Below are 16,814 nucleotides of genomic sequence, written 5' to 3'. Positions count from 1 at the left end.
CTGCACAGCCTGTGAGTGGGAGCCCTGCTCTCCGACCTTCCGATCTTGGGCTTGCCAGCTTCTGCAGCTGTGTGACTTGGGAGAGCCCTCTACCCCGATCTACGGACTTGGGACGTTCTAGCCTCTGCAGTCGCGTGAGCTGTTTCCTTGATGTAATTTCTCTCTCTATATATATTTATACACTTTACTGGTTTTGCTTCTCTAGAGAACCCAGCCTAAGACAAAGGCCTTGTTTTTAAGTTGAGAATAATCAGACCTCACACCTAACTAAACTCTTGGCCAGCAAGCATTCCTCACATATCAATTTTAATGAGATGTCAGCTGTCTTGTTCACTCCAAGATAAGGTTAACATAATGACATTATCGAAATCTTCATTAAATGGTTCCCTAAACCAATTATTGCTGGAAGTGAGAATGGAAAAAGTCATTGCATATTAACAACCACATTTACTGCTACTGAACTTTCACAAATTATTGAACAAAGATCTCCCGTTGCCGTCCAGTCGACTTCAACTCGTAGAAACCATATAGGACAGAGTGGAATTGCCCCATAGAGTTTCCAAGGAGAGGCTAGCAGATTTGAACTGCTGACCTTTTGGCTAGCAGCTGAAGACTTCACCACTGTGCCTCCAGGGCTCCACAACAAAGATAGGATCCATGCAGTGCTTGTTGTGCCTGTATGGTTTTGGCTATTAGGCTACTGGTTTTAGAATATGCTATGCCTGTATTGCCATAGGAGTCCCTGGGTGGTGCAAATGGCTAACCTACTTGGCTGCTAACTGAAAGGTTGGAGATTTGAATCCACCTAGAGGTGCCTCAGAAGAAAGACCTGGCAATCTACTTCTAAAAAATCAGCCACTGAAAATCTTAAGAGGCACAGTTCTACTCTGACAGTCATGATTCCATGAGTCAGAACTGACCTGACAGCAACTGGTTTACATTGCTATATGCTCTGATGATTCAACTTCCCTGTATTTTTTACACTCTTTCATTTACTTACTATGAAACCTTTGCCTGTACATTTGGCTTAGAGGAGATCATAATACAACTGAAGGAGCATCAGTTAAAGCCAGGTGACAGTACTTACATAGATGGTGGTTCCTTATGATCCAGAATGTTTATCATAGTCTGTAGATTATTTTTTAAATGAAAGTATCTTTTAAATTCTTGTAGACAACTCTTAGAATCCCCTTCTTCTCCCTTTATATTTATGACCTCCTGTTTGGGAAACATTGCTTTAGCAAATATTTTTCTCATCACTATCTAGAGGTCCAGGATTCAAAAATGGGAAGAACAACACAAAACAAAAAAACTTGGCCCTTCATCATCTGAGAGACACTTTAACAGTAAACTATAAATAGATTGATTTGTGCTATACTAAAGGTATGAACAGAGGGCCCTGCAAACATATCGAAAGGTGCTACCAGTTGTGTTAGGGTAGAGGAAAGGTTTGGAAAGGATCTTGTTTGAATTAGGTCTTCTTAAAGGATGTGAGATAGACAACAGAGGGTGGGTTTAAATGAAGGCAGACCAAGCAGAGAGATAGTATGAAAGATATGATTGTGAGAATGATGAGAAGCATGTAGCCCTATAGCATTTATAATGTAAGAAGTAAATTGGAACCCAGTAGTAAAAGTCCTGATTACTAGGCCCAGTGTTTAGCCTTTATCTCATATACTCCAGGGAAGCTGTGAAGGCCTTAGAATTGGGAGAGTATATTCATGACAGTATTTTTTATATGTAACAGTTACCACATAGTATTGTAATACTCTCCTTCACTAGTCATTAGAGTTCTTAAAGAGCCATGACCGTGTGTTATTAATCTTTGATTCCTCAGCTTTGGGTAGAGTAACTGATAAGAGTTAAAGGCTTAGAAAACATTGGTTGAATGACTGAATAATCACGAGTAAAGAGGAATCAGGAGAGAATGATGACAGCCTCCTGTGGTGGTGGTTTTACTCTTATGTGGTCACAGACCCCATTGTAGTTCTGTGGAAAGCTACAGACCTTCTCTCTGAATGTGCATATATGTAGAACATTTGGCCTACAGTTTCCTGGGATTCAAGTACTCCTGAAGCCACTTCTGTGGAATCCCTCCTTAGGAAATTCTACCCAGGAAATGCGTAATCACCACCAGACCTCCCTTTGAACAACAGCTGTCTCTTTTATTCAGTTGTTAAATGTTAGATCATGATCGGGTCTCTTTACTTTTCTTGAGTTTTCTTCATGCTTGGGCAGGGTCAAGTCAAATAGTTGAGCTATCTATGAAGAGAAAAAATTTTTTATAATGGTTCAGGTGAAACCTTGCTGGTCTGTAAAGATAATAGACAAGTCTGCTGATTAAACTAGCAACCAAGAAGCAACTATAGTTGGCCCTTGGTATATACAGGGGATTGGTTCCAGGATACCCCATGGATACCAAAATTGGCGGATGCTCAAGTCTCTAATATAAAATGGCATAGTATTTGCATATAACCTATGCTGTATACTTTAAATCATCTCTAGATTACGTATAATACATAATACAATGTTAATGTAATGTAATATAAGTAGTTGTTAATGCTTACACTTAACAGTTAATGCTCTGTCAATCTTTGCAAGCACTGTATCACGAACCAGAGAGACCATTTTGCCATTGTAGGGGCAGCACTAACACCTATACGAATTTCAGCTTCTTTTTGCTTTATTGTGTGAATGCTGGATTCCTTCTTACCGACCTAATGACCCACTTTGGCAGGCGACATGCCACTTTTCAAAAGATTTAAGATTTTTATTTTCTCCTTGAGAGATAGCACTTTACACTCCCTCTTAGCCTTTGAGAGATTGCTTTGACCACTTAATTGCTTTTTAGGAACCATTTTTTCACAGAAACAAAGGGTGCACACAACACAAGTAGCGAATGAGCGAGGCAAACAATGCTCAGACAGCAATTGCTGAAGAGAGACTGAGGATCTGTGAAATGGTGGGAGGCTACAGCAGGGTATGCCTACACATCATTTCATTTGCATGTTCGGGGCATGGCAAATTCAAGTTTTGCTTTTTGGAACTTTTTTTTCCCAAATATTTTCAATCTGCAGTTGATTGAATCCGTGGAATGCGGAACCCGGGATACAGAGGGCCAACTGTATTCAAGGAGAATTTGGCACTTCTGAGTTTGAATTTAGCAAGTGAGTCTGAGACAACCCTTGGGCTTGATGGTTTGCTAGAAGGATTCACAGGACTCAGAAAAGCTGTTATACTCATGGTTTATGGTTAAATACAGTGAAGGATACAGATTTAAAATCAAAGGGAAGAGATGCATAAGGTGAGCTCCAGGAGAAACCAGATGCAAGCTTCCAGGTATCCCCTGCCAGTGGAGTTACATGGGCATGCTTAGTAATTCTCTCAGCAACAATGTGTGACAACATATGCATAGTGTTGCCAACCAGGGAAGCCCTTCCGAACCTTGGTGTCCAGGGTTTTTATCGGGGGTCAGTCACATAGGCATGTAGTGCCTGTATAACTGACCTCAGCTGCTTAGACTTCAGTCCCCCCAAGAGCAAAAACAGGCGATCACCATCACATTGTAAGCATAAGGTGTCTGAACAAACTGGTATCAGGTGACCCAAGGTTTCAGGCATACCAAACACTCTTATCTGGCAGAATATTTCAAGGGCTCAGAGCTCACCAAGGGTGAAGACAGGCCTTTCTTGGGAACGTGCAGGGTTTAAGCAACCCAGACCTGCTGAGTTAACCCTGTGCTGCACAACAAGTAACTGTTCAGGGATTTAGCTTTCTTCTGGCCTGTCTGCCTAGCGCTCCTTTTCTAGATACAGTGGCCCTTCCTGGTCTCATCATAGAAGTTTTTGAATGCTGTTATGTACCAGACATAGTGCTAGGTGGGTTTACATGGATGATTAGTACGGATCTCCTGCTTCAAGGAGTTTATAGTATCATAGGGAGAGAAAAACAAAAACCACACTGCTTGTGATACTGGTAAACAGTGTGTGCTTTGCAGATGGTTAACGTGCTTGGCTGCTAACTGAAAGATTGGAGGTTTAGTTTCACAGCAGGAAAAAAATAACCTTAGATCTGATTCCATGTTAAATCTGTTTCTGTATTTTAACTTCAGTGATACTAAAGGCTGCAAGTGCCTGTGCTTAACTATAACGTCAACACCTGACCTTATCAGCACTTAATGTCATTGGAGCACATGGTTGAAGGTGTGTGTGTCTGTGTGTATGGGAAGGTATTGGTGATAATTAGGGCAAGACTTACCTAAAGAGGTCACTCTTGGAGTTGAGCCATAAAGATTGAGTAGATACAAGTGGACATAGGAGCTAGTGTTTCTCCAGTCATTTCTGGAGCCTGGTTGCTTATGTGGTTGGAACATATATGTATTGTCATTGGTACTATCTGCTTGGCTTCACCAAGAGAGGACCCTGATCCTAGCTAGAAGAGTATACGTGTCTTTCTCATGGTGTCCATAAGGGGAGAAGAGATTGGTTCAATATAAATATATTTCCATTACTCCATTACTATAAATCCATCTAAATGACATTTCCTAAGTACAGTGAGTTTGCAGTAGTGTTTTCATACTGTTGTTCTTCAGTGAGAAGGGAGTATGTGAGTGCATAGTTTTAGGCTGATAAGAACAAGTATGTATAACCATTAAAAATTTAGATGCACTTTGTTTAAAATGGGAGGGCAAATGCTTGCCTTACCTTGGTGAATACGCATGTAACAGACACAAAATTTTTTATACTTGGAAGCAAAAAATTTTTAGAAAAAAAACCTGGGTCCAAATTTTGTCATATTTCTTTGGGCTCCTCCTTGCAGTTTTCAGCAGAATTCAGAATTTCTAAGAGTAACAAAGAGTTTTGTGTTTTGAGCAATGCACAGAAATTGTGATTATAGTAGGGTTAGGAATGTATTATTGTAGTGAATATTGGATAAAACCTTGAAATCTTTTTCTAACAGAATCTCATTCTCATCTTCTAGCATTACAGTGTTTCTGCCACCTCTGTACGAAAGACAATTTTACGTGTGTGACAGATGGGCTCTGCTTTGTCTCTGTCACAGAGACCACAGACAAAGTTATACACAATAGCATGTGTATAGCAGAAAACGACCTAATTCCTCGAGACAGGCCATTTGTATGTGCACCTTCTTCAAAAACTGGGTCTGCTACTACAACATATTGCTGCAAGCAGGACCATTGCAATAAAATAGAACTCCCAACTGCTGGTAAGTTGTTGTATAAGACTTTTTTCTTGACACAGAAAAGTGCTGAGACTATGACTATAATTTTAGGACTAGAAGGGATCTTAGACATCATCTAGCCCAATCTGTTCAGTTTAGAGGCAAGAAGTGGCTTGTCCATAGTTATAGAGTTATGAGAGTGGCCAAGATGCTGACTCCTAGGCATATATTGTTCGAGAGGGTGGTTCCAGGATAGACTTTCTCTGAGGCCTGCTATACCTAAAAAATCAGTCTCTTAAAGGAGAATTATGACAAAGTGCGTAGCAGCAGTACGTCCTCAGAGTATCCTCACTGTGTCCTGAAAGTAAATTTTCTTCCTTGTACCTTTTGAAGCAATCAACAGTTTTTAATGGGTGGAGATTAAGAACAGCACTAAATATAAATAGTTCAAATGACTTCATTTTGTAAATTCACCGTGTTTTATGACCTATATGTGTAAATTATTATACATGATTTTTAGATGTTTTGGTCCTTTACCCATAGTTTAGGAGCCCTGGTGGCGCAGTTAAGAGCTTGGTTGCTAACTGAAAGGTTGACAGTTTGAACTTACCAGCCGCTTTGCTGGAGAAAGATGTGATAATCTGCTTCCATAAAGATTGAAGCCTTCGAAACCCCATGGGGCAGTTCTACCCTGCCCTGTAGGGTCTCTGTGAGTCAGGATTGACTCTATAGCCATGGGTTTTAACAGGTGCACATAGTTTACTTTACAATGTCCCGGCAGAGCCAGGAATTTGAAGGCTTCAGAAACTCAGGATTAGGTTAATTTTAACGTACTGATTTAAGATGTCATTCTGAGCCTATGTGTTGAACTCTTCTACCATTTCCCATAAGCCCCTCAATTCTTACTGTAATAATCAAAGGAATATAAAGATGGGGAATTCTTATATTAATGTTAGGAGAATAAATGGAAGAATGCTACCCACATGCCAATACTTTTGAGGAGCTTCTGTAGTTTGTAGTCCAGATGACACAATGGGAGGAGAAGTGAAAAGACCTCTTGAAAAATCCCAATAACTTAAGCTGAGGGGCTCAGGGAGAAGTTAGGCCATAGCTATGAACTCTTGATTCTCCTTTAGAAAACACCTGGTTTCACTTCTCAGAGAGGCAGATCACAGTGTTTACCTTCCACTCAGAGTTGGGCCAGGCATCATGCTAATTAAAGGAGGAAACACTGTTGTAGCTCAGAGGAAGATGGCCAGTCTTGACAATTACATAAGGGAGGCAGTCCTTTACCCAATTCAAGTGATAACAGTATAGTAAAACTAAATCTTCAGCATGATAAGGAAGCTCTTCATGGCCAGGCTCTCTCAGACTGTAATTTCTACCCAACTTTTATGTAGGCATCTGCAGTTCTAACATGGCAAAGAAAATGATAATTCCAGAATTTCTCATTTCATCTTTGGAGTTTGAAAGATCTGAATGGAAGTTCACAAAGCCCTGTGAAGAACTCACCTCATTTCTAATGCTAAACGAATGTAAACACCTCATTCTCGACTCCAAGATAAGCAAACAGCAAAAAATGACCAAATGAAAAGATTCAGTGGTTCAAAAGAAGTGGGTGAACTGGATAAATCTGAGTAGATGCCACCTCATGAGATAGACTTTTACCTTATGATAGGGAAAAGCTTTCAGACAGTCCAAGGCCTGTTTTCAGTAGTTTACTCTGAAATGAGAACATTCCACAGTTGTTAAAGATGGCTTTCGGGTGAAAAGTCCAACTGATGAATATTTTAAAAAATGCAATATTGGTAGTGAACAGCAGAGTAGATACTAATTTTACAGTCAGACTTGAGACAAGCTTGAGGAATTAATTGGCAATTCAGAGAAAAAGTCAGTGAGCAAATTGAGAGAAATAAAGAACAGAGCAAGGTGATTCAATATGTTCATTACAAGAATTCCAGAAAAAATCGTAAGAGCTGACAGAAAAAGAAGAATGTCAGGCAAAATTAACAAAAAAGACCTACCCTAATATATATGCTGAAGAAATGTATCCATTTCAAGAATAAAGAAAAAAGTATTTTACATATTTAAGCCCAATAAAATAGTAGTTACCTATAGAAGGTAAAAAAAAAGTTCATATTTTCTGACTTGTTGATTGCCAGAAGACATAGAACATCATATATTGATTGTCCCCCAAAATTTTTTGAGTAAGCCAAGCTATTTTCCATATATAAAGGCAGTGGACATATTTTTAGACATTAATTATTCAGTATACAAGGACCTATGTACTCTTTCTGAAAGGAAGTACTAGAAATAGGATTTTATATAATAATAAATCAATCCAGATAAAAAGCTTAAGAGTGGGAAAGATGTGACAGGAAAGAAATGGTCATGAGCAGTGAACTAGCAAGGCTTAGGATGAATGCCAAAATAATTACAATTAATGTGTTTCTGAAACAATGCAAAATATTAATTATTAAAAGATTATTTAGGTCTCTTGGTTAAATAAGAGACCTACATAAGTGGAAAAACATACCATGCTCATGGATAGGAAGACTCAACATTGTGAAAATGTCATTTCTACCCAAAGTGATCTGCAGATACAGTGCAATCCCGATCCAAATTCCAGTGACATTTTTTAATGAGATAGAGAAACAAATCACCAACTTCATATGGAAAAGGAAGAGGCCTCGGATAAGTAAAGCATTACTGAAGAAGAAGAACAAAGTGGGAGGCCTCACATTACCTGATTTTAGAACCTATTATACTACCACAGTAGTCAAAACAGCCTGGTACTGGTAGAACAACAGATACATAGACCGATGGAACAGAATTGAGAATCCAGATGTAAATTCATCCACCTGTGAGCAGCTGGTATTTGACAAAGGCTCAAAGTCCATTAATTGGGAAAAAGACAGTCTCTTTAACAAATGGTGCTGGCATGTTTGGATATCCATCTGCAAAAAACTGAAACAAGACCTATACCCCACACCATGCACAAAAACTAACTCAAAATGGATCAAAGACTTAAATATAAAATCGAAAACGATAAAGATCATGGAAGAAAAAATAGGGACAATGCTCGGAGCCCTAACACATGGCATAAACACAATACGAACCATAAGTAACAATGCACAAGCACCAGAAGAGAGACTAGTTAACTGGGAGGTCCTAAAAATCAAACACTTATGCTCATGAAAAGACTTCACCAAAAGAGTGAAAAGACAATGTATAGACTGGGAAAAAAATTTTTGGCTACAACATATCCGATCAGTGTCTGATCTCTAAAATCTAAAAGATGGTGCAACACCTCAACAGCAAAAAGACCAATAACCCAATTAAAAAATGGGCAAAGAATATGAACAGACACTTCATCAAAGAAGACATACAGGCAGCTAACAGATACATGAGGAAATACGGTCATTAGCCATTAGAGAAATGCAAATCAAAACTACAATGAGATACCATCTCACCCCATCAAGGCTAGCACTAATCCAAAAAACACAAAATAATAAATGTTGGAGAGGTTGTGGAGAGACTAGAACACTTATGCACTGCTGGTAGGAAAGTAAAATGGTACAGTCACTTTGGAAATTGATTTGACGCTTCTTAAAAAGCTAGAATTAGAACTACCATATGATGCAGCAATCCCATTCCTTGGAATATATCCTAGAGAAATAAAAGCCATCACACGAATAGATATATGTACACCTGTGTTCATTACAGCACTGTTCACAATAGCAAAAAAATGGAAACAACCTAGGTGTCCATCAACAGATGAATGGATAAACAAATTATGGTACATACACACAATGGAATACTATGCAATGATAAAGAACAATGATGAATCATGGATGAGTCTGGAAGGCATTATGCTGAGTGAAATTAGCCAGTCACAAAAGGACAAATATTATGAGACCACTATTCTAAGAACTCAAGAAAAGGTTTAAACACAGAAGAAAACATTCCTTGATGGTTATAAGGGTGGGGAGGGAGGGAGAGAGGAATTCACTAATTAGATAGTAGACAAGAATCTTCTTAGGTGAAAGGAAGGAGAACACACAGTTCAAGGAAGTCAGCACAACTGGACTAAACCAAAAGCTAAGAATTTCCTGAATACAACCAAGCACTTCGAGGGACAGAGTAGCAGGGGCAGGGGTCTGGGGACCATGGTTTTAGGGGACAGTCTAGGTCAATTGGCATAGCAAAGTTTATTAAGAAAATGTTCTGCATCCCACTTTGGTGAATGACATCTGGGGTATTAAAAGCTAGCGAGCGGCCATCTAAGATGTATCAATTGACCCTAACCCACCTGGAGCAAAGGTGAATGAAGAACACCAAGGACACAAGGAAAATATTAGCTCAAGAGACAGAAAGGGCCACATAAACTAGAGACTCCATCAGCCTGAGACCAGAACAACTAGATGGTGCCCGGCTACCACCAATGACCACCCTGACAGGCGAAACAACAGAGTCCCTGGCAGAGCAAAACTCAAATTCACGTAAAAAGACCAGACTTAATGGTCTGACTGAGACTGGAGGAACCCCCAAAGCCATGGCCCCTGGACGCTCTTTTAACTCAGAACTAAAATCATTCCTGAAGCCCACTGTTCAAAGATTAGACTGGACTATAAAACATAAAATAATACTTGTGAAGAGTGTGCTTCTTAGTTCAAGCAGATACATGAGACCAAATGGGCAGCTCCTGTCTGGAGGCAGGATGAGAAGGCAGAAAGGGACAGGAGCTGGTTGGAGGGACATGGGAAACCTGGGGTGGAAGGGGGGAGTGTGCTGTCATGTTTTAGGGATTACAACCAGTGTCATGTAACAATATGTGTGTAAATTTTTGTGTAAGAAATTAACCTGAACTGTAAATTTTCACCTAAAGCACACACACAAAAAAAGAGTAAAGCACAGTTTGAGCAGAAACATGGACAACAAAGTAGGGTGGCAGAAGATTGCCCCCCCAAATTCAACTGTAAAGAAAAAGAAAGATTATAAGAAAATAATCCAGAAGTAAAAGTCCAGGTGGTTAAATAGACTAGAAAATATGTACATGCAAACTCTAATTAAAAAAACAAGTGGTAGAGATATATACTAAAATGTGAGTTGTTTTCGAGTGGTGAGGCTGCAGGTAGTTTTTATTTTTACTTTTGCTCACCTGTACTTATATTTTTCCTGTTGGGAGCATGTGTTGGCCTTTGGATAAGAAGACAAACCAAAAGTTTGTTATTAAAAAAGAAGGCTTTTAAGGGGTGTTATTGGGAGTTCCTATAGTTCCTTTGTTAGTGACCTGAGGGTGATAAGTGGGAGGTCCTAGAATGATGGCAATGGCTGGATTTAGATGATGGCTGGCGAATACAGGAAGAGTAAATAGGATGTGTCAGAGCTGGTGATCATAAAAGGAGGGCCAATGAGAGAAGACTGGATGAGTCTGGGTTTGAGCTCTGTGAGCTTCTGTATGACTGAGTGGTGGCAGTCAAAACTGCAGGAAAGGTGGAGGATCAGGAAAATGTGGATGCCACCTGCGATGCTTCTGTTATCGTTGATGTTTATTTCACTTTTGGCCCGTTTTCAGTAAAGCCGTCATCTGGCCTTGGTCCAGTTGAATTGGCAGCTGTCATTGCTGGACCAGTGTGCTTCGTCTGCATCTCACTCATGTTGATGGTCTATATCTGCCATAACCGAACTGTCATTCACCATCGAGTGCCAAACGAAGAGGATCCTTCGTTAGATCGCCCTTTTATTTCAGAGGGTACTACACTGAAAGATTTAATTTATGATATGACAACATCGGGTTCTGGATCAGGTAATGTAATGTTTTTCCTTTTTTCTAAGAAAAAAATTAACTGGTATTTATCTTATTGGAGCCCCTAGGTGGTGTAAACATTAGTGCTGGGCTGTTAACTGAAAGGTTGGCTGTTTGAATGCAGAAGAAAGAAGAGAGGCCTGGCGATTTGCTTGGAAAAGAACATAGCCACGAAAACTCTATGGAATGCAGTTCTACTCTGTAACACATGGGGTTGCCATGAGTCAGAATTGATTTGACAGCAACTGTTTTGGTTTTTTTGGGTGGTGGGGCTTATTTCTTTTATTAGTTGGTTTAGTTTGTTACAACTTGGAGTAGTATGACCTGTATTCCAGATTTAAGCCTAATAAAGGTCTTTAAGCTTGGTCTGTATCTAACTGTGGCTTAGTTTAGTGTAGCTAGACTAGAACCTACATAAAACATCAATAAGTCAGCTTCGTGTTTGTGTAAATTTCAAAGCACCCATTTAATCTCATTTGCCTCTCAGGACAGTGTGAGATAGAAGAGATGAGGACAATTACTCTCATGTAGGTGAGGCTGAGGCTCAAAGCTTTTAAATGATCTGTCTAAGATGTAGCTACCCATTCTGTTCAGGATTGTTTAGCAGCAGCATTTTTGTATTTGAAAGCAGGCATGATAGAAAATATGTTTGGAATTGTCAAAGTTATTTGCTTTTTTAACATTGTACAAAAATTACTGTTTTCAGCTCAGGCCTTTTTTTTTTTTTTTAAACTAATGAATTCTTAGTCATTTTCTCACTTTAAGAAAGTAATCTAACCAACTTGTTATTTAAAATAGCTTTGTGGACGCATAGCCCCTTTGATATTTTCTTTTCTCAGTTGTGTTTGTTGATTTATGTGGAATCATAAATAGGCTAAATGCCAAAATCATCCCTCAAGCGAATTTTGGCATAGCAGTGCTTTGTGTTTAAGCCAAAGGGTAATTATTTTTTCTTGCATGTATTTTGGACAGATAATAAGAAAAGAATTCTATCCCCTAGAGTATTGGAATTTGATACTGGGCTGGGAGTCAAGAGATCTAGATTCCAAACCAAGCTTTGTCATTGGTTTGCTCTGTGACCTTGGTTAAACCAAGTTTCCTCTTTGGGCTTTTGTTTCTTCATCAGTAAGATGGAACAGACATTGTTGGTAATAACACTCGTAGGTTTGTTGACTCTTAAATAATATATGCTATCCTTTGAAAAGTATAAATCAGCTTCAAATAAAGGCTAAATGCATGGGTAAAATGAAGATTTGAAAATACATATAATGAAAACTTCACTAATTTTATAATCAGGTAACATTAAAGGATATGGCTTATTCTGGAAGTTATTCTGGACCGAAATTATGATAACCAAGGACCAAACTTACAGAATTAAGGTGGCTGCAGATCATTGGAATTAATCCCTTGGACAGTCCTCTTGTTGCCAAATTTACACCCAGGGAAGTCAAAGCAGCTCATGCCGCTTACCACAGTGGCATGTATCAGGCCTCAAGGGGAACAAATCCACCTAAATGATTAAAGAAGCTACTATGTGAATGGCAGCTGATTTCTGAGTAAGGATACAGTTGTTTACCTTTTAAGATGTAAACATGAAATACAGAAGTGGAATTAATTATTTTTCTACTGTATATGTATTTCTAGATACATCAGGGACCACAGCTTTCTATTGTCTGAAAGCCTCTCTCCTTTCTTTTATGCATTACCCCTCAAAAGCCTCTACCCTGTTTGCTAGCTTTGTGGCTTTGGGCAGTTAGCTGATGTCTCAAGCCTGACTTACTTCATCTTTAAGATGAAAGTGATGAACTCTGCCCTGTGTATGTCATTGAATTCTTGTGAAGTTCAAATGAGAGAAAAGATGTTTGTGTGAAAGCACTTGGTAAAGTTATGTCCAAATGGCAGGTGTTACTCTTATTGAAAAGTTATTTGGAAGAAAAATCTGAGACATACAGTATCAATTTGCTTCATAGTCAAAAGAGCTTAGTGTAAAAGCCTCCTTTAAACTCTCAGAGTTCATTGTGTGCTAAATGTCTTCCGAATTTACCCACACAGAAGTCTGTTGAGTGATAACAAAAAATACCATCTGTTTCTCTTCTAGTCAGTAGAAAGTCTTAATGCCACCTTTGCATGGGACTGGTGCCCGTGAATAAGTAAAACGTCTATTCATAATACCATTTTTAGTTCTTTCATTCATTGAGGAAATGGTAAAACAAAACATTTTGTGTTAGGAATTCACAAATTTATTACAGTGCACCATGGCTATAATTGAGGAAACGCCCTAGCTACTTCTGTCTCTCAAAGCCTGTACTTTTAACTTGGAAACTGCAGGGAAGAAATACAACGGAGAGCCTGATTTTGGCAGCACTAACTTTGAAGCTAACCTAATCCTTGATGCATTGCTTTGAATCACAGGCTGTGCATGTGCCCATGTTTCAGCTATAATTAGATTGAAAAGTGTGTCTATGAGTGGGCACATGTGTGCCAGTTTTTAAAAGAGAGTCTCTTGGACCATTGTTTATGTCTTGTGCATGTTTATGATCTCTTGTAATATATGCATGTCGTTCAGGAATTATTTCTGTTGTTCACTGCATATGAAGCTGCTCAGACCCTGATCATCTACTGAAGTTTCTTCTCAAGCAGTTCTAAAGGTACAGAAGAGAAAGGCAGAGATTATAGAGGGCTGTTTGTTTTTTGTCTTTAGAAGAAAATTACTACTTTTTAAAATGCTCAGGTATTTGTGTGGGTTATGTTAACCAAATACAGATAATATGAATCTAGTTTTGTTTTTAATTTTCTACATCTAGAATCAATCCAGTGGTGTTGGAGAAGACAAAACTTTCTTTGTCCTGTTAGACTTTCTTGACCATGCCATTTACACAAGTCCTGAATGAGTCAGGCATTTTCAGACTTCCCATTTGCAATTCCCCTTTTTCCTTTATTATGTGCCTTTGTAACTTACAGTTTAGTCTCCTGAAATTAACTCTTAAATACACTTAGTTTATACATGGCATGGCCCTGTGTAAGGCTTTTAAGAAAATTTAGTAGATTAGTATTTACAGTAAACAACATAATTAGGAATTGATTATTCATAGTATAAAAGAGTTCCGTGATTTAAATGAGGATTTCAAACAGCTATTTTAGCTAGGAGTCCCCTTATAAAAACAATTATTCGTAATTAGACTATTAACTAGTTTGCAGGAGGTGGGGAGGGTCATGTGCATTGCTATTTTATTTGTTAGTGTCAGTATAATTTAAGAAGACAGTTCCCGAGTGAATAGAAACCCATTGCCATCAAGTCGATTCCGACTCATAGCGACCCTATAGGAACAGGGTAGAACTGCCTCACAGGGTTTCCATGGAGCAGCTCGTGGATTCTAACTGCCCACCTTTTGGTTAGCAGCTATAGCTTTTAACCACTGCGATGGGGCGTATGATTTTAAGTGAATTATAGTAGTTCCTAATAAAGCATCACTTAAATATTCTAAGTAGTTAGTAAATGCTTTTCTGTAAATGAAATAAGTGTGGCAGTATTTAAAAATATGTATTTTAGAGTAAGGCAAGTTCAGTTAATGAGAAAATGCAAATGCCCCATTACCAAAGGTAAGTTATTTGACATCGTTCTTAAGATGCTGATGTTACTTAGGTAGCCAGTTCCTAACAAGTAAGTTGCTTGCCTTGAAATCATTTCTGTAGTATTTTTTACTGATTTATTAAAAGTTAGACCAGAATTTACTTCTGTGTTTCTTATGTTCACACACTTTTCTCTTCCCATCAGTAAAACTTACCAGATTCATCTTTCTAAAATAAGATTCTTTTTTTTTTTTTCCTCCCATTCAAAGCCCTTTTCCAGAAAGCTTTAATAGTTCCTCTTTCACCTATAGCTCTCATTGGCCATCTTGAACTTAGCATTCTGGAGTCTTCATGTTCTGGTGAATATGCTTTCCCGCACACATTCTCTTTGCTTTTCCAAGCTGGGTCCCTGAACATGTGTCATTAATTTCCTTCTTCTGCCTTTGCTTGCAAGTTTCTCCTATCTAAACACTTTACCTTCTTCTCTGCTCCTTTGGTCCTATCCCTTCTGTAAAGGACAGCTTACATTCTACTTACTTTATAAGGCCTTTATAAAGCCTACTTGGACCCTGTAGGCAGGCCTTTTTTATTCTTTTATTGTGTTTATTAGCTTATTTTCATTTTATCATTATTTTGGTGCAAATGTAGTTTATATCTCCACAGTTAGATGACATATTCCTTAAAAGTGGAGCTTAGGGAGTTATACCTTTCTGGATCACTCTTTAGTGCCTATCATTGTGTTAGAAGCACAATGTTGTTGATTATATTGAATACTATTTTTCTTTATCTTTAGGTTTACCATTGCTTGTTCAGAGAACAATCGCAAGAACTATTGTGTTACAAGAAAGCATTGGCAAAGGTCGATTTGGAGAAGTTTGGCGAGGAAAGTGGCGGGGAGAAGAAGTTGCTGTTAAAATATTTTCCTCTAGAGAAGAACGCTCATGGTTTCGTGAGGCAGAGATTTATCAAACTGTAATGTTACGTCATGAAAACATCTTGGGATTTATAGCAGCAGACAATAAAGGTTGGTGTTATAGATTGAATTGTGTCCCCAAAAAATGTATTTCAGTTTGGCTAGGCTGTTTCCTAGTGTTGTGTGATTGCCCAACATTTTGTCATCTGATGTGATTTTCCTATTTGTTGTAAATCCTATCTCTATGATGTTAATGAGGCAGGACTCAGTCTACAAGATTAGGTTGTATCTTGAGTCAATCTCTTGAGATTTAAAAGAGAGAAGCTAGCAGAGAGGCAGGGGGACCTCATATCACCAAGAAATTAGTGCCAAGAGCAGAGCGCGTCCTTTGGACCTGAGGTTCCTGCGCTGAGAAGCTCCTAGACCAGGGGAAGATTGATGACAAACACCTTTCCCCAGAGTCGACAGAGGGAGAAAGCTGTCCTCTGGAGCTGGCACCCTGAATTTGGACTTCTGGTCTCCTGAACTGTGAGAGAATATATTTTCTCTTTGTTAAAGCCATCCACTTGTGGTGTTTCTGTTATAGCAGCACTAAATGACTAAGACAGTTGGTAACCTTTGCTTTTCCCTTATATTGAGTATAACAAAGTCTACTTAAGCCTATTTATGGATATGGCTACTAAACATTATCAATTTTGGTGAGAAATAGATGTTTGTCCTATAGATTAGGCTCATTAATCAAACAGAATATATTAGAAACCTTTAGAAACAGGAACTCCTTAAGGATATCCTTGACTCTTGACAATATGTTCCTAAATCTAAATTTTTTTATAAAATGTAAAGAACTGAAAAAAAAAACATGCCTTTGTTATTTTAGTTCAGGGCAGCTATTGAGTATAGTCATAATACAGAAAAAATATATAAACTCTAGTTACTTAAAATTTTGAGGTAGCGTAGGGCTGAAATGTCTGTTTTCTTTTAACTCTTCCTGACCAGTAGGGCTTTTCAGTGTACTCTGTGTTCTAAGTTGTCAGGTGTAAATGGATCAATCTTTTACATAAACTCAGTTAAATAGGAAAAATGGTTTATTCAAAACAGCTTTACCATTAGTAACGATGTGTTATGTGGATACCTTCTTGCCTGTAGCAAAGGTGTCTGAGGCCCAGGGTCAGATCAGATGCTGAAGAAAACAAGGAAGCTACGTTAGTGGAGAGTCAGAGTGAGTGGTGACTTCAGACTCCATCGACTTACTATACTTCATCTACTTTCTTGGCTTCAGTTAATACCTTTGTGCCGACAACTCCTACTTTTACCGCGTCAGTCACAGACATGTGCCTACTC

The 16,814-nt window shown here is 38.6% G+C and overlaps 1 protein-coding gene across 2 annotated transcripts in view; it reads left to right on the top strand.

Moving 5' to 3' along the window:
- Positions 1 to 16,814, top strand: part of TGFBR1 (transforming growth factor beta receptor 1) — a 56,460-nt gene that overhangs the window by 22,104 nt on the left and 17,542 nt on the right. Inside the window, exons 1-4 of one of the 2 annotated variants that reach the window (XM_023727471.1) lie at positions 102 to 152; positions 4,981 to 5,226; positions 10,760 to 10,990; positions 15,354 to 15,584. In XM_023727471.1, the coding sequence (XP_023583239.1) occupies positions 5,091 to 5,226; positions 10,760 to 10,990; positions 15,354 to 15,584 (598 nt within the window). In that variant the 5' untranslated portion in view covers positions 102 to 152; positions 4,981 to 5,090. Of the gene's footprint in view, positions 1 to 101; positions 153 to 4,980; positions 5,227 to 10,759; positions 10,991 to 15,353; positions 15,585 to 16,814 lie in introns of those variants that run through there. The other variant, XM_004372229.2, reaches the window with a different exon arrangement.

The sequence above is a fragment of the Trichechus manatus genome, unplaced genomic scaffold, assembly GCF_000243295.1.
Source record: "Trichechus manatus latirostris isolate Lorelei unplaced genomic scaffold, TriManLat1.0 scaffold00016, whole genome shotgun sequence".
In the NCBI taxonomy this organism is placed as follows: domain Eukaryota; kingdom Metazoa; phylum Chordata; class Mammalia; order Sirenia; family Trichechidae; genus Trichechus; species Trichechus manatus.
The sequence above is the reverse complement of the archived record's forward strand: the minus strand, read 5'-3'. Positions and strand labels throughout refer to the sequence as shown.